Source organism: Heteronotia binoei, chromosome 19, assembly GCF_032191835.1.
Source record: "Heteronotia binoei isolate CCM8104 ecotype False Entrance Well chromosome 19, APGP_CSIRO_Hbin_v1, whole genome shotgun sequence".
NCBI lineage: Eukaryota > Metazoa > Chordata > Lepidosauria > Squamata > Gekkonidae > Heteronotia > Heteronotia binoei.
Window position 1 is genome coordinate 12,224,945 of NC_083241.1, and position 26,325 is coordinate 12,251,269.

Consider the following 26,325-nt stretch of genomic DNA (forward strand, 5'->3'; position numbering starts at 1 on the left):
TAGACGACCCTGGAGGTCCCTTCCAACTCTATGCTTCTACTAAGCCCCGCCTTGCCATACCTTGGACCAGTCCCCCGTCTTCCACTCGTAACAGCCCGTGTGATCCTCGCAATCCTCCTCATCCCTCGGCCTGGTGGCTGCGTCACACTTCCCCTGCGAATTGGTGCACGTGACCGTTCTCTTCTGTATCCCGCGTCCGCAGTCCGACGAACACTGTCAAGCGACAGGCAAGATCAGTGGGTGTCGACGGCAGCAGAGAGGAAAACGGAGCAAAAGCATCTACCTCTGCCAGCATCTAAGGCAGGGGTGTCAAACTCATTTGTTATGAGGGCCGGATCTGACATAAATGAGACCATGTTGGGCTGGGCCATGTCGGGCTGGGCCATGTGTGTACCTATTTAAGATTAGGTAGCAGAGATATAATTTTTTATAAAGAACACAAGCACAAATATACATATTTTTAAACTTAAAACATGCCTAAAATGTTAGCACTCTTTGGTCTTAAGGATGCTTTCTTTGAATTTCTCCCGTGGGATACAGAGAACGGGGCAAAGGAAGCTCTGGCTCTTTCCTTCCTTCCCCAGGGGACTGGGGGGGGGGAGAGCCTCAGCCAATAGAAGGAAGAGAGGCTTGGCTCAATAGCTCTGCTGCGCAATTGAGAGAGCCTGGCAAAGTAAGCTCCTTCCTCCCCAAAGGGAGGAACCTCAGCCAATGGAGAAAATAGAGGTTTTACTCTGTAGTTCCTGTGGGATTGAGCAAGCCTTCCAAAGCAAGCTGTTATTCAGAAGGAAGCAAGATATAGGGAGAAAGAAGCAGATGACAGCCAGTTGCTTGGGGGCCAGTGTGGTGTAATGGTTAAGTGTGCGGACTCTTATCTGGGAGAACCGGGTTTGATTCCCCACTCCTCCACTTGCAGCTGCTGGAATGGCCTTGGGTCAGCCATAGCTATCACAGGAGTTGTCCTTGAAAGGGCAGCCGCTGTGAGAGGCCTCTCAGCCCCACCCACCTCACAGGGGGTCTGTTGTGGGGGGAGAAGATATAGGAGACTGTAAGCTGTTCTGAGTCTCTGATTCAGAGAGAAGGGCGGGGTATAAATCTGCAATTCTTCTTCTTCTGATAGGAGCCCTCCAGGGGCTGATTTGGCCCTGGAACTGCATGTTTGACACCCCCGTTCTAAAGTTTCTGAAGCACTTTCCGAAACACACGAAACTGCCTTTTGCCAGGCCAGAAGATAAGCCCTAGAATAATACCATCTACTACACCAGCTGCTGTGTAGCATCACAGGCACGGAGCCCGTTCTCTCCCAAACCTTACGGCAGGAGATGTTTTAACAAGAGACACAGAACACCTGGGACCACCTGCTTGCATAAGCAAGCGCCCTCTTAAATGGTTCTACTTTTTTATCTTAGAAAACTTTCCCTCAGATTTATGAGAAAACGATCAACCTGTTATCACTTTTCAGCCTTTCGGCTAAGATCAGGCATAGTTAAGTGCAGTGGTGTGTGATATTAACTGGATTCATTAGCGTTATTCAAGGTTCATTTTGTAGCAGGAACGCCTTTGCATATTAGGCCACACCCTCCTGATGTAGCCAATCCTCCAAGAGCTTACAGGGCTCTTAGTACAGGGCCTACTGTAAGCTCTTGGAGAATTGGCTACATCAGAGGTGTGTGGCCTAATATGCAAAGGAGCTCCTGCTATAAATGAAGCCCTGATGATACTGCTGATTTTAAAAAACGGTTGAGAAATAGAGTAGTATAGTATTTATTTACTTCATTTATACCCCAGCTTTCTTCCCAACAGGGAATCAACATGGCTTACATCGTTCTCCTCCCTCACAATACCCCTGTGAGGTAGGTTAGGCTGAGAGTGTGCGTCTGGCCGAAGGGTCACCCAGCGAGCTTCCATGGCAGAGTAGGGATTCAAACCTGGGTCTCCCAGATCCTAGTATGCAACTAATCCACTACACCACATTGGATTGATTGATAGGATCCAGTTGGGAGAATGGGTGAAGTAGGGGTGGATCTCCTCTGATACGGTCATTGAATCACTGTGTTCCACCAACCAGGAAGACAGCTGCCTTCACTTCAGGACCACTGATCCTAAATCACAGAATTATTAAATTTTACTCCAGATGGAGAATTAAGATTAAGCATAGCTGAGATTCACATAAAATGTGATGGGTTACTTTAAGTTAATTCAAGTCATTGTAGTAATCAGTTAAGGAGCCCCGTGACACATAGTGGTAAAGCTGCAGTACTGCAGTCCGAGCTCTCTGTTCACGACCTGAGTTCAATCCCGGCGGAAGCTGGGTTCAGGTAGTCATCTCCAGATTGACTCAGCCTTTCACCTTTCCAAGATCGGTATAATGAGTACCCAGCTTGCTGGGGGGAAAGCGTAGATGACTGAGGAAGGCAATGGCAAACCACCCCATAAAAAAATCTGCCGTGAAAACACTGTGATGCACCATCACCCCAGTGTCAGAAATGACTGGTGTTTGCACAGGGGACAACCTTTCTTTTTTAGCAATCAATTATACATGGGAATTAATACAAAGAGTTATAACCTTGTAATACTTTTAACTTTTAATATAAACTTTTAATACTAATAACGTTTGCTGAAGAGAGCCCGTTTGGTGCAGCGGTTAAGAGAGGCAGACTCTAGTGTAGAAAACCAGGTTTGATTCTCCACTCCTCCACATGCAGCTGCTGGTGTGAACTCGGGCAGGTCACACGTTCTCTCAGAGAGCTCTGCGTACCTCACAGGGTGTCTGTTGTGGGGAGAGGAAGGGAAGGAGATTGTAAACTGCTCTGAGACTCTGATTGAAGGATTGGGTATAAATCCAATCTTCTCTTCTTCTGAATCTCAGAGGCTCCATGTATAATATCAGATAAGAGTATGCTTTTCTAAACTAAATGTGATTTTTCACATAACCAAGTTCTAGTGACAAAGGTGCTAAGCTTCTAGTGTCTTGGCCCCACTGATGGACCTCTTGATGGCACCTGGTTCTTTTTGGCCGCTGTGTGACACAGAGTGTTGGACTGGATGGGCCATTGGCCTATCCCAACACAGCTTCTTTTATGTTCTTATGTCTAGGGTAGTGATTCTCTGCATTCTTCGAGTTTGGGGGGCAACAGCAGGAGGGCTTCTAGTGTCCTGGCTCCACTGATGGACCTCCTGATGGCGTCTGAGTTTCTGGCCACTGTGCGACACAGAGTGTTGAATTGGATAGGCCATTGGCCTGATCCAACATGGCTTCTCTGATGTTCTTATCTCATCAGCTGATCCTCAGTACCTCTTTCTCTGGACGTCGCCAAAACCAAATCTCCCTACAGCAACCAGGGGCATAGGGTGGTGAGCAAAATGACAACCCCAGTCTCTGTCTCTTCATCCTATTCCTTCATCGATTGATACCAGCCAGTCAGAAATCACACTGTGGAAGTTGTGGCAACCTGACACTATACAACCAATCAAATTTGGTTGTGTTGACCTCCCAGGGCACATGAAGATCGTTTCGAGCAAGGGCATAATATTTTCCAGAGCGGTCACTCGGGCAGTTGCCAATCGGGATCCTGTCGAGGTCGCTGGGGCTGGGCTACGCAGGCCAATGATCAGGAGAGCACTTTGAGCTGTTTTTCCAGAAATAACGCTCACCCCCCCCCTCCCCGCCCCAATTTGGTAAGGAGAAGCATGGCCGGTGCGTGGGAGTAGGCCAAGTAGGCGGCTGTCTAGGGAGCCACCTGGCCCCTCTCCCCACACGCAGCGTGGATGCTCCTTGAATCCTGCCTTCCCCAATGGAAAGCAGGCTCCATTTAGTGCAGACGTTGCCCAGCCAGTTTTGCATTCCCCGGGTCTGAAATGCGAAAGCGGATGACACCTGCGCTGTGCGCTCCTTGGAGCCTGGCAGGGAAAAATTAACCAATTGTAAAAGCTGAAGAAGAGCCAATTATAGTTTCTAAAAACTGGCTCCTGTTGAAGTTGTCTGCTGCCACTTCTCCTTCCTACTCCACTTTAACAGAGCCGTGGGGTGGGAGCCGTAGCTCAGTGGTAGAGCACCTTTCTCGCATGCGCAAGGTCTTGTCCCTGGCACCTCCCACTAAAAGGATCAAGTAGGATTCTCACAATTTTTATTGCTTAATCTCACAATTTAAAAAAAAAAAGAATTAAAATTTAAAATAAAAAACTAAATTAAAAATGCGAATAGTTTCAAGGAAAACTTCATTTCTCCTACAATTCTTTGTTTTCAAAATTTGGGGGGAGGGGGCACTAGTGGGCAGGTCGCCTTGGGCACCAAAAACCCTGGCACCAGCTCTGAAGTATCTATAGACAGAGACCCAAGTGTTCATGAACCCGCCCCCCTGAGGGTGGAAAGTGGGGTCAAGTCACAGATGACTTATGGTGACCCCATAGGGTTTTCCAGGCAAGAGACGAATGGAGGTGGTTTGGCACGGCCCGTCTCTGCAGAGTGACCCTGGGGTGGAATTCTAGCAGGAGTTCCTTTGCATATTAGGCCACACCCCTCTGATGTAGCCAATCCTCCAAGAGCTTACGAGGCTCTTTTTTGTAAGCCCTTGGAAGGTTGGCTACCTCAAGGGGGGTGTGGCCTAACATGCAAAGGAGCTCCTGGAATTCCACCCCTGCTCCCATCCAAGTACCGAACAGGGCCAACCTTAGCGTCTTAGATCTGATGAGATCAGGCTACCTTGGGCCACCCAGGTCAAGGTGGTAATTACGTGCCACCAAGTCACAGTTTACGCAGAGATTATAGTGGGCGAGAAATAGCTTCTCCAATCCTGTTGGCAGGCGATGTATTGAAGGGCTCGGAATTTGCTGAGAAACTGTTTTTTTTATTATTTTAGTATGTAAATTCTAATGAAGATGATAACAATGCCTTATCAAAAATATTTAGACTTTGCTTTTTATTGAATAACAGTGAATAACAAGGAAAGAGGTTTTTTTCCCCTTTATTTGTGATTTTTTTGCTTTAAAACTAATAGAAATGATTATTAGAGAGAAGAGAGAGAAGAGACTGGATTTATACCCGCCCTTCACTACCCGAAGGAGTCTCAGAGTGACTCGCAATCTCCTTTCCCTCCCCCTCCCCACAACAGACACCCTGTGAGGGAGATGGAGCTGAGAGAGCTCTGACAGAAACTGCTGTTAAGAGGAACAGCTCTGCGAGAACTCGTGACTGACTCAAGGTATTGCAAAGTAGTGACTGAAACAATTTTTTAAATGTATGCATTTGGTTTTTCGTATGGAATTAAAAATAAAAGTTAATAAAAGTTAACTTAAAAAAAAAAAAGAAGTACACGAACAGAGGTGGTTTCTCAGTGCCTTTCTCTGCACAGCAACTCCAGACTTCCTTGGTGGTCTCGCATCCAAGTATTAAGCAGGGTTGACCGCTTCGCTTCCAAGATTGGACAAGATCAGGCCAGCCTGGCCCCCCCCCTCCAGGTCAGGGGAACTGCCCTCCATCAGATAGTAAAACCCCCATCCTGGGGCCTTCCAAGTTCTCCACCCATCAAGAGATCAGTGCAGAGAAGGCAGCTGACGGGAAGCTAAATAAATAAGTTGGAGATATGAGATACTCTGTGAAAACTTTTTAAAATGCTCCAAAGAAGCCTGTCTATTTGTGGCGGGGGGAGAATGGAAACAAGTCTGGGCTGGATGTGAGTTACAACAAATGGGCAGATCTCAGCATGCCTGTCTAACTGTCATTCCAAAAAGAAAAAAAATACTACAATCCCGGCAGTGACCCTGTTAAGGACATGAATGACAAGTGTTTATGAGCTGGCGAGCAAATGGGCCTTGAAATACTTTGCAGCAACTCCAAAGCAGCTTCTCTTCCTCTTCCCTTTCTCTCTCTCTCTCTCTCTCTCTCTCTCTCACAGATAGATAGTTAGATAGATGACAGATAGATAGACAGACAGACAGATAGAAGATAGATAGATAAATAGATAGATAGACAGACAGATAGTAGATAGATAGATAGATAGACAGACAGACAGACAGACAGACAGACAGACAGAAGATAGATAAATAGATAGATGATAGATGGGGTTTTTTTGAGCAGGAATATAGTTCCGGCTGGCTTGGCATCGGGGTGTGTTGCAAATGAGTTCCTGCTGTGCTCTTTCTACAAAGAAACCCCGTGTGACCCAATGGTGACATCAGGGCATGGCCTAATATTCACATGTTGGGGGGGGGGGAAGAGAGAGAATATGAATGAGAATAAATATCCAGGAAGACTTCCACTTAACAGACTGTGGCTGATTGCATCTCTCTCCGCCCCCTCCCCACTTCAGGTAACGAGCATTTTATAGGGAGCAAGAATGATATTCTGAAGGCTACTGAGAGAGAATCCACACAGACTAAACGTCAGATGTCTGAGAGCAGGCAGGCAGGCAAATAGATGGGGATGGAAAGGAGGAGAGGTGGAAATAAAGCAACTTGAAATGCATTCTCCAAGCCAGCCGACAGGGAGGGGTGAGGGGCTTTAAGAGCCACACAATATGTGTGAAAGAGCTACATGTGGCTTCTGAGCTGCAGTTTGGCCACCCGATACAGACTCCTCTTTTCCTCTCCCTGAGCCAGCCTACCTTTGACCATTCTGACGCTTCCCAGATGGAAAGGCAATCGCGGCCTTCACAGCTCTGGAGAGGTGCTGGTTTGGGACCGAGGCAGTAGAGGTCTCTTGTGCCCACGTAGGTGCCATTCTGCAGCTGATAGACGCAAGTCACTTCTCGGATCTGGATGCCTTTGGCACAGGTGGAAGAACAAGGGCTCCAGTGGCCTGCCACCCACCTGTTAAGAGAAGATGCAACCAGCTTCATTTCCCGACACAATCCTAGAGTGTGCAGGGCATGTTCATGAATCGACAAACCTCCAGGTCTTTTTTTGAACAGGAATGCATAGGAACGCAGTTCTGGCTGGCTTGATGTCAGGGGGTGTGGCCTAATATGCAAATGAGTCCCTGCTGGGCCTTTTCTACACCCCCCCTGCAAAACTCTATACCCCAACAACAGAACCAATAAAGATTTCCCTGAAAAACAGTGTGTCTTTTAAACAATGAATTCAACAATATTTCTTTAACAAGAAATTCATCAACGCAAAGGTCTCTGTGTCTTAACAACATATTCAGCAATAGATATACAGAAGAAACGTAATGCATAAATTTTCTGGGAAATCTTTATGGGTTCTATTGTCAGTGTATAGTTTTGTTCCTTTGATTCATGCTGATAATTGTCTAAAAATTATCACTGGGACATGTACACAAGCCTGACACGAATTGCTGGTGTGAATGCGCGTGTGAACACAAGTCACCTTCTGCCATCCCCCTGTACCCACCTAATTGTTGGAAAGTCTAAATATATTATACAGGGGCATAATATGTTTGCTCACGGCACAGAATCTGGATTGGTTTGGATTTTAAGAAAGCATCTGCGTAGCTTTTGCGCGGATAGCGTCAGATATTGGAAGCTAAGCGGAGTCAGCCTGATTAGCACTCGGTGTCAAGAGCGCCTCTCCATGGGAAGACAGATCCAGACCCCAAGTCATGATTCTTTTAATCTGCTAAAAAAACATTTCCATGACTCTTCATACTAACCCACAGCCCACTTTCTCTATATTTAGGACTGCTTGCCATTCCTTACTATTGTCTGATGAAGTGTGCTTAGAGCACACGAAACCTTACATTCTGAATAAAACTTTGTTGGTCTTAAAGGTGCTCCTTGACTCCTGCTTTGTTCTCCATGGGAAGCTTTGAGACTTTAAAAAGTGAGGCAGAGTGTATATTTCTACCAAAAAGCTCCCTAACTCTCAGTCCTTCAAGAAGCTAGGCCTCAAGTATCTGGGTCCTTTTACCATCAAGATAGTCATCAATAAGGTAACTGTTGAACCGGATTTGCCTAAAGCTCTAAAACATGTGCACCCATTTCCACTCCAGCCTCCTGAAACGCGACCCTGGACCCTTGCCCTGGCACCCATGGATGTCGGCTCCCTCACCCATCTTGGTTCAGGGTCAGATTCATCATGAGATCCAGGACATCCTAGACTGTAAACGGAAGAGGGGCAAACTGTATTATCTTGTCAAGTGGACTCATCAGTGAGGCTTAGTGGGTGAAAGCCTCAGACCTGCAAGCCCAAAAACTCTATAAAGTGTTTCACCGACAAATGAGGGGGGGGATTAGGAGCCTTTGAGGGTGCAGTATGTCAAGAGTGCCTCTTTCCACTTAGCTAGGATGTCACTTTCACTTCTTGCTTAGCCAGCTCCTTTCTCTATGTAACAACTGAAGCATTCTTTCTGCCTGATTTCAGGGATGGCCAAGGCTGACTCGGCCTGATATGTGCGCACCTGCAAAGGGCCTGGGAAAGAACAATGGGGGAGGGACTGCTTGCTTTGCGCCTTGGGTTTGAATGTATAATGGTTTTAGCATAAGGTATAAGTAGAGGGCATTTGCCTGCCAAAGCTAGTTTTCGCAAGAACCATCTTGATCCAAACCTATCAGTAAGTCAATAAAAGACTATTCTCTGAATGGCCGGGTGTTGATCACTGAACTGTTGGGGACTTGACACTTGGATGAGGGACCACCAAGGAAGTCCAGGGTTGTTACGCAGAGGCAGGCCATGGGAAACCATTGGGACTGCCTCTCCTAGCATACCCCCTGAAGAACACGCTCTGCAGAGAAGAACTTACTGGTGATCCCTGGCCTGAGAGACGTCCAGCTGTTCTCGAGAGACAGGGCCTTCTCAGTCCTGGCTCCAACCTGGTGGAACTCTCTGCTGAATGACATCCATGCCCTGCAAGACCTAATGCACTTCCACAGGCCCTGCAAGGCAGAGACGTTCCGCCAGGCTTTCGGTTGAGGACAGCAACGGGTTCCACTTTACCCGGCACTCTCCTTTTCCCGTCTCCCCCCGTGAGACATTGGTACAATCTGAAATTTTTAGTGCCATCTGGAAATTTTAACTGTGTACTATATTATTGTTTTCAACTGTTTCATTAACTTATGAATGTGTTTTATTGTTGTTCACTGCTCTGAGCCTCGTATATATAGGGGAGGGCAGTATAAACGTGTAATTTATAAATACATAAATACACCATCTATTGGGTTGCATTAAAGAAACAACAACCAAACAACGTCAGAATCACCCAATTTATACTGACAAGAGTAATCTGCAATCCTGTGGCACACAGACAACTGCTGACCTCCCAGGTATCAAGTCTGTTTCTCTGGGAAGGGCTTGGATTATCTTAAGAAATTCACTGCTGCTATTACTTTTAATAACCCATTTTTTTTTTACTGTTTTATTCATTTCAGTCTCGTCATTAATTTATTAGTCTATGCTGCAATGTGCCTAGAGACTGGAACCCATTTGATGGAGACCAGGGCATGACTACTAACTATGAAGTTTTGGCTACGGCTACACTTTAGGGCAGACCCTGCTAGTTATATCCATACGATGCTAGCGGATTCCTTCGTTTCCACTTGGTATAGTCAGATCCAGAAGAAAATACATTCCATAGGCGTACCCCTGGACAACCTCTGTATGCTAAGTGAAACGCAGGCAATCAGAATCCTGAAACAGAGGATCTTAGATATTGAGAAACTGTCCCTTTGTTCTTCTGGACATAAAACTTGTTCCCCTTTAGCATCATGGGCTGCCTGCTGCCTACCTTTCCCAGATTACTTCACCCCAGTTACGTTAGCAAGGCTCAATGTTCTACCCTCAGCGGTATTGTCTGGGAGGTTTGCCAACAGCCCTTATCTGCCCATGTAATGGAAGGCACCTTGAAACGGTCCCCCATGTCTTACTTTATTGTGATTTTTATGGGGAAGTGCGGGACTGCATAATCAAACCTATTCTGTCTAATTTTTATGGATTACCTGAAGCGAAGTTAGTTTTTTTTCCTACCATCTGACCAATGTTCCCATTTCACAAGCCTGGTTGCAAAGTACCTTTTGGCTGCCAATCAGGGAGCAAAAGACTAGCTCCCCTTCTTGACGTTTGACTGGTTTTTATAGCTGAAACTCCATGTAAATTTGCTATGCTGTACTTTTTATTTCTATGCCAATAAAGGGATTTGGATTGGAACCTTTTAGTCTAATAGAAAAGCAGGATAAGAAATTCCCTAGAACTTAACAAGTATCTAGTTTAATCTAAGTATATGTCTCTCGCATCCCTTGCACACACGCAGCTTTGAAACCCTAGGCTGTTAAGTCTCTCTGTTCTGTGACATCAGAGTAGCTAAACCAATGGGGGCCTTGGGAGTTGAGAGGCCTCTGCCTGCAAAGTCCCATTGTGACAGATATTCAGATGGCCCTCTTGCCATCTGCTTCCATCCTTAGCTAGTAAAAGTTATTACTCTGTCCTATCTCTCATCTTTCCTATTCAAAAGTGCACTTTGCAAATACAGAGGGAAATATTTCTCTTTTAAACTCGCCACGTGGCTCTGTGTAGCTCTTGTAAGCTGAGTAACTTGGCAAAGGGACACGGATGCATTTGTAGCTTTATCTAACCACTCTGCTAACTAGTGGGAACTGGACTAACTGCACCAGTTAACCTCAATAGCTTCTGGATCTGGACTATACAGCATTGCTTAAGGGCTATAGCATCAGACTAGGATTTGGGAGAGCCAGGTTCAAATCCCCTCGGTGTCATGGAAGCTTGCAGGGCCAGTCAGCCTAGCCGACCTTATGAGTTTGTTGTGAGGGTAAAACAGAAGAAGCATTATTAGGGTTTGTAGAATCTTTCAGGATCAAGTGACGTGTTCTACTGGAGAAAGTTTTCCTTCCAGACGTTTTGTTCTCAGCTGCGGAGAACATCCTCAGTGGCGTTGCAGCCGGAGCAGGCGCTCAGACCTTCTTGGCTGCTGTGCATTGAGTGGGGCCAGGGCTGCTGGAGAGCTGCTATTTGTAGGCTGGAGGGTGTGTGGTGAAAGGGCAATAGGTTTGTGGATGTGTCCAAAGAAGAAGCATTGTAAGCAGGGGTGGGATTCTAGCAGGAGCTCCTTTGCATATTAGGCCACACACCCGTGATGTATCCAACCCTCCAAGAGCTTACAAGGCTCTTTTTTGTAAGCTCTTGGAGGATTGGCTACAGCAGGGGTGTGTGGCCTAATATGAAAAGGAGCTCCTGCTAGAATTCCACTCCTGATTGTAAGCTAAGCTTCTGTGTGCATGCACACTTCCTCAGATACCATTGCATCTGAAAAAAAACCCATTTAGATAACACTATAAGCTGTTTCCAGTCCCTGCTGAGGAGAAAGAACAGGGTGCAAGTCTCCAAACACACAAATGACTTATTTGCTTAGGGTTTGTAGAATCTTTCGGGCTCAAGTGCCGTGTTCTACTGGAGAAAGTTTTTCTTCCAAACGTTTCGTTCTCAGCTGCGGAGAATATCCTCAGTGGCGTTGCAGCCGGAGCAACGCCATCCTCAGTGCAACGCCACGGAGGATGTTCTCCGCAGCTGAGAACGAAACGTCTGGAAGAAAAACTTTCTCCAGTAGAACACGGCACTTGAGCCCGAAAGATTCTACAAACCCTAATGATGTTGCCAGCCGTGAAAACCTGAAATCTTTGATGACTTATTTGCTCTTTGGGCGAGAACTAAGCAGCAGAAGTGGCATATTTTGAGAGCAGCCCTTGGCTGACAACTGTGGGATGAAATAAGGTGAAATGAGGAATGTTTTTGAAAAATGTTGATAGGCCGTCTCTCCAAAGTACTTCCTGTGAGCTGTCACGGAGGAAGATCCCCTCTATAATTAGAGGAATTCCTGGTCCGAGTGCAGCCCTTGGAACAATAGCCCTGTGTGAGCACGGGCAAAGCACTCAAGGAGAGGCTGCAATTGACTTGGCCTTTCAGGAAGCTGGAATTCCACTCTGTCATTTTAGGCTTGTCAACTTGATTAGCCTCCCAAACCAAACAAGCCGTTGGCTCTGCAACTTGATGCTGAGGAAACCAAGCAGGGCAGGAGCTAAAACAGATGAAAGACACAAGACAGCTACTGGCAGGAAGGCCTTTCTAAAAGCCCATTTAATAATAATAATAAAAAAACCCCACTACAACAAAAAAAGAATGATCCTTGTTGTTGTTAAACGGGAACAACAATGACATACAATCCCTGTTATTTTTTACTCGGGGTTTAGATCGGACGGGAGGTGATGAAGGGTTCTGCGTTACCAATTTACTGTCAGAGCCTCAGAAATGAGAACAGGCCTCCATCCAGGAACTGCTGAATTAAATCTAGCAACGGTATTGTAATCGCGCCATGATCTATAGTTTTGGCAGTGAAAGGAGAGAAAAGGACAGAGAGGGGAAAACGGAGAACAGTGCAGATGAAAGGAGTGGAAATCTCAGGGGAAGCCACCCTGATTGTTTCCCTTCAGGAATCGCTGGTTCAGACCCCACAGCATCCTCTCCCTGAGAAAAGTGAGGTCGTGACCTCAGTTGAAAGGGAAAGAGACGTCACCCCTAGTCCCTGTCTAAGACCCTACCCTTCGTGAACGGGGGAGCTCGTAAGGCGGTGGAAAGGAGTCAGCCTCCCGCTTTCTTTTCTGGATCACTGGTCGGTAAGGAAAGGCGGCAAAGAGCCAGGAATTTTGAATGATAGACAGGGGTTGGCTGAATGGGTACTCCGGACCCCCACTCTGATCCACCCACAGGATAGGAGTCTTTTCATGCTCTTGAGGCAAAATGCCAGCATCTGCTGGGGGGGGGGAGAATGCTAACAACTGTGCGTGGGGGATGCTAACTTGAGTTCTGGCCAAATTTATAGCAGTCTCTTGGATGTCAGAGCAGAAGTTTCTCAAGCAATGTTTGGTTTGCGGAATGTGTGCACTGGCTACCGATTAAAATGGTTTTATAAACCTGATTTTGAAAAGGGGAAGGGGTAGAGAAACATAAGCGAAAGAAGTCATCCGGTTGCAACAAGAAGCTATTTTCAGCTGGGTGATTGTGCTGATCTGCGGTAGCCAAGCAAGATTCAAGCCCTGTAGCACCTTTAAAGACTGTACAATTTTCAGGGCAGAAGCTTTCGAGAGTCAAAGTCCCCCTCATCAGATACATGTAGGAATGGAGATCCTTGAGTCCTTATACCCCAGTCTGAAGAAGTGACACCCCTCTCACTGTATCCTGTTGAGGTCTCTTCCCTCCCCAGACTCCAGTAGGGTTGCCAATCCCCAGGTGGGGGCAGGGGATCCCCTGGTTTGGAGGCCCTCCCCCCGCTTCAGGGTCATCAGAAAGCAGGGGGAGGGGAGAGAAATGTCTGCTGGGAACTCTGTTATTCTCTAGGGAGATTTATTCCCATAGAAAATCATGGAGAATTGATCCACGGGTATCTGGGGCTCTGGGGGGGGGGCTGTTTTTTGAGGTAGAGGCACCACATTTTTAGTACAGCATCTAGTGTCTCTCCCCAAAATGTCCCCCAAGTTTCAAAACGATTGAACCAGGGGGTCCAATTCTATAAGCCCCAAAAGAAGGTGCCCCATCCTTCATTATTTCCTATGGAAGGAAGGCATTGAAAAGGTGTGCCGTCCCTTTCAATGTGATGGCCAGAACTCCCTTTGGAGTTCAATTATGCTTGTCACAGCCTTGATCTTGGCTCCACCCCTAATGTCTCCTGGCTCCACCCCCAAAGTCCCCAGATATTTCTTAAATTGGGACTTGGCAACCCTAGACTCCAGGGATTTCCAAACCCAGAGATGGCAACTCTAACAAAAGAACGTAATAGAAGCCACGTTGGATCTGACAAATGGCCCATCCAGTCCAACACTCTGTGTCACACAGTGGCCAAAAAACAACTCCCCCCCCCAAAAAAAAACAGGTGCCATCAGGAGGTCCATTGGTGGGGCCAGGACACTAGAAGCCCTCCCACTGTGCCCCCCCCCCAAGCACCAAGAATTCAGAGCTTCACTTGCCCCAGACAGAGAGTTCCAACAACAATCAAATGGCTCTGCTCCAAACTGGAAGGGATCCTGTCTTGCATGCCATTTTCCCATGCTGAAATGGCCCCAGCAGGGAGGAGTTAACATAACTTTGGTCCTGCAGCATGGAGAACCCAGACCTGACTCACCAAAAATCTCTAGTGCAGTCTGGCCCTAAGAGAGGGCACCACGATACGACATTCACCTGTAGAGCTCAGCAGATATTTTTGTTACAAGAAACAATCAGCTCCCACTGAAGCAGACAGGGTGGGCACCTGTATCAGTTCACACGGCTCCCCTCCTGCCTGCATCAAATTCTGTCAGACTGCTGACTGTCAGAAACCTGGGGGCACACCGTGTGAAAAGGTGCAGAGGTTTCTGTCCATTACGAAAGTAGGTATACTTCCCAGTTCCATGTACTACCTGATCTACATTCTGGCCTAGGCAGATTTTCCCCTTCTTCAGTTCTCCACAATCCTAAAATGTCTGGAAAAACTGGATACGAGGTACTGTGATAAGAACTCGCAGAGTGCACTGACCTTTATCCCTATGTTTAATGCTGCCATCATCTCTTCCAGCCTATTCTGATTTCCTGACAGTCCCACACTACAGATGATTATTTGGAGTACTGTGTGCAGTTCTGGTTGCCGCACCTCAAAAAGGATATTCTAGCATTGGAGAAAGTCCAGAAAAGGGCAACTAGAATGATTAAAGGGCTGGAACACTTTCCCTATGAAGAAAGGTTGAAACGCTTGGGGCTCTTCAGCTTGGAGAAATGTCGCCTGCGGGGTGACATGATAGAGGTTTACAAGATAATGCATGGGATGGAGAAAGTAGAGAAAGAAGTCCTTTTCTCCCTTTCTCACAATACAAGAACTCATGGGCATTCGATGAAATTGCTGAGCAGTCAGGTTAAAACGGATAAAAGGAAGTACTTCTTCACCCAAAGGATGATTAGCATGTGGAATTCACTGCCACAGGAGGTGGTGGTGGCTACAAGCATAGCCAGCTTCAAGAAGGGATTGGATAAAAATATGGAGCAGAGGTCCATCAGTGGCTATTAGCCACAGTATGTGTGTGTGTGTGTGTATAATTTTTTTTTTGCCACTGTGTGACACAGAGTGTTGGACTGGATGGGCCATTGGCCTGATCCAACATGGCTTCTCTTATGTTCTTATGATTATTTATGCTGGCTAGATGAAATGCCATCCCATCAGGGGAGCTAATGGGATGCTTAAACAAGGTACCTTACTCGGAGCCAGGGGTAGAATTCTAGCAGGAGCTCCTTTGCATATTAGGTCACACCGCTCTGATGTAGCCAATCCTCCAAGAGCTTACAAAGAAGAGCCTTGTAAGCTCTTGGAGGATTGGCTACAACAGGGGTGTGTGGTCTAAAATGCAAAGCAGCTCCTACTAGAATTCCACCCCTGCTCTGAGCAAGTGCCTCAATGCAGCTCTGGCAAAACAGACACCCTTCAGCATTGTCTATTCGACTGCAATCTGCCGAATGTGGAAAGAGATACTTGGATAAAACCTTATATCCAGGACTCTAGGTGTGGATTGGATAATTTGAGGCTTCTTTTAGCAGGGGTAGATTTTAATATTACATTGGCAATTGCCAAGTTCTTTCCTTAGTCTATTAAAACTATTAAATCTCTATATTCTATAGGTTCATGTGTTAATAAATTTTCTTTTACGTTTACTCTTAGTGTGACGCTGTTCAGAGCCGAATTGGCTGTGCAAGCAGTATCATTAAAGTAAAGCAAGGTCTCCATAATGCAAGATGGGCCAACCATTGACATTTTACATACACAGAAAGAACCGGTCCACAAGGGAACTGATCCTAAATCCCCTGAAGCCTTGGTTATCGCTTTTTCACTGATGGATGCCATACATCTCTCTGCATTCTGCAATCCAAGTCACTTGTCATTTTGGTGGGCAACACTGGCCACTTTCATACCCGCTAAATAATGCAGTTTCAATCTGCTTCAGTGATCACTTGCAAATGGATTGTGCCAGTTCACACAGTAAAACCCAGTTGCAATGTGCACCGAAACGGCATTATTTAGAGCAGGGCTTTTTTTTCCATAGAAAAAGCCCAGCAGGAACTCATTTGCATATTAGCCCACACCCCTGATGTCACCATTGTTTGCACAGGGCTTTTGGGGTGGAAAAAGCCCAGCAGGAACTCATTTGCATGTCAGGTCACACCCCGATGTCACCATTGTTTGCACAGGACTTTATTGGCAGAAAAAGCCCAGCAGGAACTCATTTGCATATTAGGCCACACCCCTGATGTCAAGTCATCCAGAACTGCATTCCTGTTCAAACAAGGCCCTGATTTAGTGTACAAAAGCACCACATTGTCTAAATTAAAAAAAAAGGTAAAGGTGCAAGCACCAGTCATTTCTGACTCTGGGGTGACGTTGCTTTCACAACGTTTTCACAGCAGACTTTTTATGGGGTGGTTTGCCATTGCCTTCCCCAGTCATCTACACTTTCCCCTCAGCAAGCTGGGTACTCATTTGACTGACCTCGGAAGGATGGAAGGCTGAGTCAACCTCGAGCCGGCTACCTGAACCCAGCTTCCGCCAGGATCAAACTCAGGTCGTGCGCAGAGTTTAGGACTGCATCACGGGGCTCTTCCCCAATTGTCTACCAGCAGACTTTTAAACAGAAGTTCTTTCTTTAGTAAACAATCCAATGACCCAGCAGTTTTGGACAAAACCCTCGCATAAAAGTCCCAGCTGCCAGGAATATAACCACAACCGAAATGATACCAGGATCACTATCAACTAGCAGGGAATACACAGAAACGAGGGAAACCTTGGAAACGATCACAGGCTGCATCCGCAGATCTCTCAAAGGGGCAATGAACATGCAATAAAAGAAATATAGGATATGGTTTCAGTCACCCCAAACCCTAATGCACATAACCTGGTACTCCTTGGAATATATCCACCGGAACAGCAGAAGGGAAAGCACTTAGCCTGGCCAAAAGGAAAACTCCCTGATATTTGGGGTATCAGCTGATGAAAATAATATGGAAGGGTAAGAAGGGGTGCATATCAATACAGGGACCACCTCTCACCGTATGAGTCCCGTAGGTCTTTATGATCAGCGACCCAACAGCTTTTGGTAATATCTGGCCCCAGAGACGTCCATCTGGCCCCTGCCTGGTGGAATGAGCTCCCGCTGGAGATCTGGGCCCTGCAGGATGTGCTCCAATTCTGCAGGGCCTGTAAAACAGAGCTCTTTCAGCTGAGCTTTCAGCTGAGACAGTGGATGTCACTTGTTACTGGCCTCCCCCCTTCATTCCATCCCTATGCTATAAGATCTGCTGAACCTGGACAATAAGCCATGTCTGTGAGGCAGAACCTGCCATTTTAGTCTCTCTTGTCCCTCTGTGGTTTTAGGTTTTATATATTTTAAATTGGTCTTTTATTGTTTTTTTAAATTGTTGATTGGTTTTATGTTGTAACTCGCTCTGAGCCTGTCCCATGGGAAGGACGGGCTAAAAACAGAATAAAATAAATAAATAAAATAAAATAAAAACAGCCCTCAGCATACTCCAAGAGTCCTGCCAATAGTCGGTAATGGATAAATGTGCGGACTCTTATCTGGGAGAACCGGGTTTGATTCCCCACTTCTCCACTTGCAGCTGCTGGAATGGCCTTGGGTCAGCCATAGCTCTGGCAGAGGTTGTCCTTGGAAGGGCAGCTGCCGTGAGAGGCCTCTCACCCCCACCCACCTCACAGGGTGTCCGTTGTGGGGGAGGGAAATAAAGGAGATTGTGAGCTGCTCTGAGATTCGGAGTGGAAGGCGGGATATAAATCCAATATCATCGTCATCATTATCAACTTCTTCCCCCCCCGTTCTGTCTGAGGATAGTCTAGCCTTGAGCCAACAGACAGAAAGGGGAAATTGACAGGAAGTTTAAAAGGGTAGCTGCCATTCTAGTCTCTCAAAATCTCATATAACCAGAGGCTGAGATTGATGTGGAAAAATGGGAGACGTTACTCTAATGAACGCTACAAAAATTCTACTTGAGTTCTAAAAGGCAAGCCCGGAGCTTGTTTTTTTTAAAAAAAATAAACCATAGTCACGGTGAAAGAGAATGGGCTCTTTAAGATGTTCTCAGCCAGAGACGATGCCAAGCATGCATTTCTAATATCTGGGTGGGCAAACAGAAGTGGAAATTTAAATTCTACAGAGACGCAGAGAATGTGCTTCGGAAAACGTTTCCAGTTGGCAACGTCTGAAGTGTGAATGTGTGGTCGACCCGGAGAGAGCGAGGGAATGTGTCGGAGAGAGGGAGGCGTGGCCGTCTTGGAAGCAAAGCACTGTGTGGCTGCTTGTTGCCATGGAGCGGGGGGCAGAACGAACCAATGAGCACGCCGCTCTCCGCTTGTCCAATGGAGGATAATGGCCCTTTATTGTGACTGTAACGTTTGCTTGGTAATTCCACACCAAGAAGCAGCAGTACTGAAACCGCAGGAAGGGAAAAGACATCAGGACATGCAGCTAGGCAATTGAGTTTCCCCCTGCTCAACGAAACCGGGTTGGGTCAGAACCACCCCTCAGCTTTAGTCCTCCAGCCGCTTGCGTTCCATGTCAAAGTTCAAAGCAAGGGAGGGGGGGAGCTGGGTATGTGAGTGGAGAAACCAGATGGGCACTTTCCCAAGGTATCGAAATATCATAGTTACAAGCAGCCGTGCATCCACGCAGCCAAGAAACAATCTCTCAGAAAAACAAAAGGTATGCTATTAAAAAAACCCCCAAAACAACTAAGCTTATTTTCAGAAAATGGTCCAAACATGTTTTGAGGAAACAACAACTCTTTTTGAAGTCAACCTTCTCTTTTGGAACTCCTTCTGAAACACCAAGCTTTCTTATCCTCTGCCAGAGAACCCTTTTGGAAATATATTTATTTTAATTTGTGCATCACACTGCCACAATTAGGCTTCCCTGTTGCCCAGCTCCAATCTCCTGCCCTTGAACAATTTAGGAGCAGGAGGAAAAACAGCCTCCACGGTAAGGCTCTACAAAAGTTCCCTCATCTTTATAGGCTTTACCACAGAGATGAGGGGAAATTCATAGAATGTTACCCAGAAGTGACATCACATCCCCTCAAACTCCACTCTCCTCAAGCACCCCTCAAAAACCTCACAGCATTTGCCTAGGCCGGGGTGGCCAAACTGTGGTTTGGGAGCCTCATGTGGCTCTTTCACACATATTGTGTGGCTCTCAGAGCCCCCACTGCCCTGACAGCTGGCTTGGAGAAGGCATTTGTCCGCTTAAATCACTTCTCCAAGTCAAGCCAGTCAGTGGTTTGGAAAATGCAAGTAAAATTAAATTAAAGTTGCTTTCTTTAAACCTGTTCCTCTATTTCCCTCCTTCCTTCCTTCCTTCCTTCCTTCCTTCCTTCCCGCCCTCAAACATCTGACATTCACGTCTTGTGACTGTCAAACATCTATTCTTTGTTTATTCTATGTAGCTCTTACGTTAAGCAATTTTGGCCACCCCTGGCCTAGACCGTACTGAAAGCCCTAGCCATAACAGACTGGTGAAATGCCTGGAGGAAGACAGGTGGGGGGAAAGAACGCAAGCAACCCTTCCCCACCAACCAAGCAACTAAAATAAAAACACAGCAATGTTGTTTCATGCTTTCTTATACTATGGCTGGGTTTTTAATGCTTTTCACAATTTATTATTTTATCTTTTTGTAAGCCACCTCAAACCGGTTCTCTAGAAGGGCAGCATGCACACTTTCCCAAGCAAACACATACACAACTGTTGCATATGTGGACTCTGCGTTGAATGTTGAGTGTTCGTTCCTGCCTGGCACATTGGAGCCTTTAGGATTGAGCTTAGGGACATGGGAAACAATGAGTAACAGGATCCAAATCTCTGATTCCCCGGACCAATCGCCAGCAACCTGCTGGTTCAAATGACCAATGATGTTCTAGTGTGGGAACTTTGGAGTGTATGTAATTGGCCCCGTTCAGTAGTCTTAGTTTAACCATTACCAGGGGTGGAATTCTAGCAGGAGCTCCTTAGCATATTGGGCCATACCCCTCTGCTGTAGCCAGTCCTCCAACAGCTTACAAAAAAGAACCTTGTAAGCTCTTGGAGGATTGGCTACATCACGGGTGTGTGGCCTAATATGCAAAGGAGCTCCTGCTAGAATTCCACCCCCGACTATTACCATGCCGTAACCCGAATAAAGAGCTTTGATCAACAGCAACGCAGCCTCTTCATGTATCGAACCTGCTATTTAACACAAACAAACAGCAAGACTGAAGCAGTGCCAGCCAAAACACAACTGCCATTCCCCAGGTCCCAGTGGGTGATCTCCCAGTTTTTTTGGCTTCTGCGTGCCATTGGCCAGCTGGCCGGCAGGGGAAACCCCACCCCGAGTGACAGCACCATGTGATGTCCCCGACACAATGATGTTATGTGGAAGTCAGGGCTCTTTTTCTAGCAAGAGCTCCTCTGCATATTAGGTCGCACGCCTCTGATGTAGCCAGTCCCCCAAGAGCTTAGAGGGCTCTTAGTACAGGGCCTACTGTAAGCTCTTGGAGGATTGCTACATCAGGGGGGCGCGGCCTAATATGCAGAGGAGCTCCTGCTAGAAAAAGAGCCCTGGTGGAAGTTGACATCATCACATCAGGGATGTAATGTGGCGATGCTCTGGTTTTTAGGCAAAACTCTATGGTTTGAGGGCAATTTTACCAAAGAGTTCCCCCCCCCCGCCCAAAACCGGAGCATCGCCACACAACATCGCCAATGTGATGTCACTTCCGCATGAAATCACCGTGTCATGGAACCCTGCCCCACTTTCGGAAGGCTCCCTCCCACCCCTCACCGGTGCGTCGTGGGGACCTGATAACTCTAGCACCAGCCAAGCCAGCCCGTTAAATTGAGCCTCAGAAGGATTTGGAAAAAATCTGGACTTTATTGAGCCTCTAGGAGATTTTTTTTTTTTGGTGGGGTGGTTACATAATTGGGGGAGGGGCAGCCTCAAAGAAGAACTTTCCAGTTCACACACACACACACACACACACAGAGTGGCATCCCTACACTGCGGCGTAGTACTTCAGAAAATTCACATAGATTAAAAAAAGAAAACGAAAATTCACATAGGAGTTACCCTGGGTGAATACTTCTGCTCTAAGAAAACTTCCATATACAAAAATTGGCATCTAAGGAAAAAGTGGTGGAGCTTAACCTTCGTGCATTTGTTTTCAAAATGCAGGGATTTTATTTGATTTTATTTTTTTAAAAAGGAGTTGCATTAATTCATACAAGACTGGCATGGAAATGTTACCCTCCATCTTCTTCCGTAAGAACGATGCCAAGTGTCTCCGCATGCTTGCAATCATGCTTGGCATGGTGTTTATTCAGGAGGCTTCTCCAAGGGAGGTGCCACATGAGGCATAACAACGATGTTTTGACTTCCACTTGTTTGTAGTAAAGGTCAAAGTAGTTCCCTGTGCAAGCACCGAGTTGTTATCGACTCATGGGGTGATGTCACATCATGACATTTTCTTGGCAGACTTTTTGTTATGGGATGGTTTGCCGTTGCCTTCCCCAGTTACTTGTTTGTAACATGAGCAATAAAACATGCATTAGCCAGACTGCTCATTTACATAACAAATGCCCAGGGCTTTTTTTGTAGCAGGAACTCCTTTGCATATTAGGCCTCGCCCCCAATGTAGCCAATCCTCCAAGAACTTACAGGGCTCTTAGTACAAGACTTACTGTAAGTCTCCAGGAGGATTGGTTACATCAGGGGGTGTGGCCTAATATGCAAATAAGTTCCTGCTACAAAAAAGGCCCTGCAAATGCCTCCCCTCTTTTTCTGTTCCATACTATGGCCAGATATTCCCATAAATACCGCACGACAGAATCAAGGCTAATTCAAGATTACAAAAAGGATCTTGGAAAGAAAGATTTATGAATGGTCGCAACTAGGCCTGTACCTTGATTGGCAGGGATGGATGTTACATCTTCTAACCTGAGGATCCGGACGGGTAACCCGCTGACAGGCGCTATCGTTGACCAACATCATGGTCTTGTTGACGATCCGGGTACAGGACACAATGGTCCTGCGTTCTCCTGGAAGCAAAATGAAGAGAGGAGGGAATCATTCTTGTGCTTGTCAGTTAAAATATTATGGCATTATTTATGTGGGGGGGGAATATTATGACACTCTTTATCGGGGGTGGCCAAACTTGATAAACATAAGATCCATATAGAATAAATGTCAGATGTCTGAGAGCCACAGGACATGAATGTCAGAGGAAGGAAGGAAGGAAGGAAGGAAGGAAGGAAGGAAGGAAGGAAGGAAGGAAGGAAGGAAGGAAGGAAGGAAGGAAGGAAGGAAGGAAGGAAGGAAGGAAGGAAGGAAGGAAGATATATTAGGGAGATGTAGAAAGAAAGCAACTTTAACTTTAAATGCATTCTCCAAGCTGCCAACTGGCATGGCTTGGAGACATGATTTAAATAGAGAAATGCCTTCTCCAAGCCGACTGACAGAGTGGTGGGGGCTTAGAGAGCCATATAACATGTATGAAAGAGCTACAGTTTGGCCAGCCCTGCTTGTTATCAAAATGGGTTAAAGCAGGGGTATCAGACATGCGGCCCGGGGGCCAAATCAGGCCCCCAGAAGACTCCTATCAGGCCCCCAAGCAACTGGCTGACATCTGCTTCCTTCTCCCTCTCTCTTGCTTCCTTCTGCATCTCAACTTGCTTTGCAAGGCTTGCTCAATCACTCAGGAGCTACAGAGAGAAAACTCAATTTCCTCCATTGGTTGATGCTCCTCCCCCTCCTGGTCCCCTGGGGAAGGAAGGAAAGAGCCAGAGCTTCCTTTGCCCAGTTCCCTGGATCCCATGAGAAAAATACAAAGAAAGCACCTTTATGACTAACAACTGCTAATGTATTAAACATGTTTTAAGTTTAAAAATAATCTTTAATTGTGCTTGTTTGTGTCTTTTAAAAAGCTTGTATCTATTTTGGTTAGCTGAACAATAACTGAAATCTGTATCTAGCTGAAACATATCTTACTGATAAGGTATTTTCCAGATTTTGGGGGGGCACAGATTTATCTGAACACACACCCTTATTGGTTACCACTCACTGCATTATCTTCTCTTAAACCTTGCCAGCCACCTGATTTCACAGCTCACCTCCTCCACACTGGACGCTACATCCTTCCCACCCGCTGTGTGTCCAAATGTATAAGGAGTCCTGCAGGGTGTCTGGCTCACTCCTGTTTTCAGCAGAGTAGTTCACAGGTATGGTATATTCATAGTGAATCCCATAGTTTTGGTCATGGAACAACAGCACCTGGGAGAGAGAATGAGAGACAGGCCCATTACTGTGGGGGTGGCGAGGGGCAGAAATATCAGTCATGGGAAAAACAGCACAATGTTTTACAGAGAGGTAATCCAACTGAAATCTGCTTCTGAGGTAATCATAGAGTTGGAAGGGACCATACAGGCCTCTGCTCAATGCAGGACCAGGCTTCAGCAGCTCGGACAAGTGCTTGTCCAGCCGCTGCTCAAAGAGGGAGCTCACCATCTCCCTAAGTAGCTGATTCCACCATTGAACAACTCTTCCTGCCAAAAAAATTCTTCCTAATATCCAGCGGGTACCTTCCCGCCCTTCGTTTAAACTCGTTATTAAACTCGTTATTATCTGCTGCCAACAGGGACAGCTCTCTGCCCTCCTGTAAGTGACAGCCCTTAAAATACTTCAAGAGAGCAACCATGCCCTCCCTCCACCTCCTCTTCTCCAGACTGAACAGTCCCCGTGTCCCTCAAGTCTTTCCTCATAGAGCTTGGTCTCCGGGCCCCTGATCGTCCTCACACCTGCTGCATTCTGTCCACATCCTTCTTGAAGCGAGGCCTCCGGAACTGCACCGAATACTCCAGGTGTGGCCTGACCAATGTGATGTATAGAAGAAGAAGATAAGAAGTGTCATGGGTGCTGGAGGCCCTGCAGAAGAAGCCAAGCCTGAAGAAGAAACTGTGCCCCTGCCACCTGCACCAGTGCCCCTGCCTCCTGCTGGAGAAGATCCAAGCCCTCCTGCCTCGCCCTCTCGGGTGGCTCATGTGCGTGACCTCCTTCGTCAGGAGGAGGGCGGCACGCTCACGAGCAAGACGCTCCCTGAGCCCTGAGTTTTGAAAGGATTCTGGCCCTTCTAGGAGTGAGGGTGCTTGAGTCTCAGCAGGATCCTGGCTGCCCTCTGAGTCAGCAATTAGCTCAAATGGGCAACAGACAGCAGAGGGCTATATAGCTGTGGGCTTTGAGAGAAGGCTTTGTGGAAGCAACTAGTCACTTACCTGACGTTCTAGCATCCACTTCGGCTTCTGACTTCGGCTTCTGGACCCCCTGACTCTGGCATTGACTTCTGGACCCCCTGACTTTGGCTTCTGAACCTCTGACCTACGATACCTGGACTGTGATTTGGTTTTGGCGCTTTGGACTCTCCTTGCTACCCAGCTACAGACCTTGGACTGCCCCTGGACTTCGCCTGGCCTGGCCCCAGCCCGTGACAAGAAGAAGATATTGGATTTATATCCCGCCCTCCACTCCGAAGAGTCTCAGAGCGGCTCACAATCTCCTTTACCTTCCTCCTCCACAACAGACACCCTGTGAGGTGGGTGGGGCTGGAAAGGGCTCTCACAGCAGCTGCCCTTTCAAGGACAACCTCTGCCAGAGCTATGGCTGACCCAAGGCCATTCCAGCAGCTGCAGGTGGAGGAGTGGGGAATCAAACCCGGTTCTCCCAGATAAGAGTCCGCACACTTAACCACTATGGCTGACCCAAGGCCATTCCAGCAGGTGCAAGTGGAGGAGTGGGGAATCAAACCCGGTTCTCCCAGATAAGAGTCCGCACACTTAACCACTACACCAAACTAGCTCTCCATAGAAGAACTATGACATCTTGTGATTTGGATGTTATGCCTCTGCGGATACATCCTAAGATGGCGTTAGCCTTTTTTTGTTGCTGCATCGCATTGGCTGTTCAACTTATGGTCCACCCGTACCCCTAGATCTTGTTCATACATACTGCTCCTCAGAAGTGGATCCCCCATTCAGTATGCATGTCATATTCTCATCCTCACAGTGTGACTGCAAGAGCTCTTTCCTGATATCTGAGAGGCAGCCTTGTGCTGTGGTTAGTGTCAGACTTAGAACACGTGAGACCAAGTTTTAATTCCCTTCTGCCACGGAATAGGTGGTCTGTTTCTGAGGTATTCATAGAGTCATAGAATTGGGAGGGGCCATACAGGCCATCTAGTCCAACCCTCTGCTCAATGCAGGACCAGTCTTCAGTATCCCTGACAAGTGCTTGGCTCTCTCAATTGCACAGCAGAGCTACTGAGCCAAGCCTCTTTTCCTTCTATTGGCTGAGGCTCCTCCCCCTCCTGGCCAGTCACACACTCCTAACCTACCTGATAGGGTTGTTGTGAGGATAAAAGGGAGGAGAAGAAGAATATGTAAGCCACTGGCATGTTATTCTTGGTCCATGGAGTCTTATTTGCTACTGATTTTTTTTAATTGCCTACTTTTCTTACTCAGTCCTCCCTCCGTGAAACTCAGTGAAGATTGTACAGCTTCCCTCCTTTAAGTGTGTCAGGTCACTGCAGCACCCAGTGAGGTTCACAGAACAGCAGAGATTTACAAGGCCTTCAAGAGAGCACTTTCTTTTGACACTCCTTCCTGCCTCCTTCAATGAGCAAGGGATGCTCAGTTCGGCAGCCTCTCTATCATTGAGGTCCTCGGACAGGGCTTTCTCGGGGGTGGGACCCCACTTGTGCTGCATGCTCCCTCTTGAGACTTGCCTGCAGCCAGTGGCATAGGGGTTAGAGCAGGGGTGTCAAACTCAATTTGTTATGAGGGCCAGATCTGACATAAATGAAATTTTGTTGGGCTGAGCCATGTTGGGCCAGGCCATGTGTGTACCTATTTAAGATTATAGCTTTGCTACCTAAATGTTATAACAGACACAGACAAACACAATTAAAGATTTAAAAAAAAACTTAAAATAAAACACGCTTAAAACATTAGCACACATTGGTCTTAAAGGTGCTTTCTTTGTATCTCTCTCATGTAATCCAGGGAACTGGACAAAGGAAGCTCTGGCTCTTTCCTTCCTTTCCCAGGTGGCCAGGAAAGGGAGGATCCTCAGCCAACAGAAGGAAGAGAGGCTTGGCTCAGTAGTTCTGCTGTTCAACTGAGAGAGCCCAGCAAAGCAAGCTCTCCCTCCCTCCCCAGTGGAGCCTCAGCCAGTGGAGAAAACAGACTTTGCTCTGTAGCTCCTGTGATATTGAGCAAGTCTTGCAAAGCAAGCTGTTAATGCAGAAGGAAGCAAGAGAGAGGGAGA

At 46.9% G+C, this 26,325-nt stretch overlaps 1 protein-coding gene across 1 annotated transcript in view; it reads right to left on the reverse strand.

Moving 5' to 3' along the window:
• ADAMTS17 (ADAM metallopeptidase with thrombospondin type 1 motif 17) overlaps positions 1 to 26,325 on the reverse strand; it is a 323,961-nt gene that overhangs the window by 25,041 nt on the left and 272,595 nt on the right. The window contains exons 19-22 of the mRNA XM_060260248.1: positions 23,121 to 23,280; positions 21,914 to 22,049; positions 6,603 to 6,807; positions 61 to 213 (exon numbers count right to left, since the gene is read on the reverse strand). Coding sequence (XP_060116231.1) covers positions 61 to 213; positions 6,603 to 6,807; positions 21,914 to 22,049; positions 23,121 to 23,280 — 654 coding nt within the window. The remainder of the gene's footprint in view (positions 1 to 60; positions 214 to 6,602; positions 6,808 to 21,913; positions 22,050 to 23,120; positions 23,281 to 26,325) is intronic.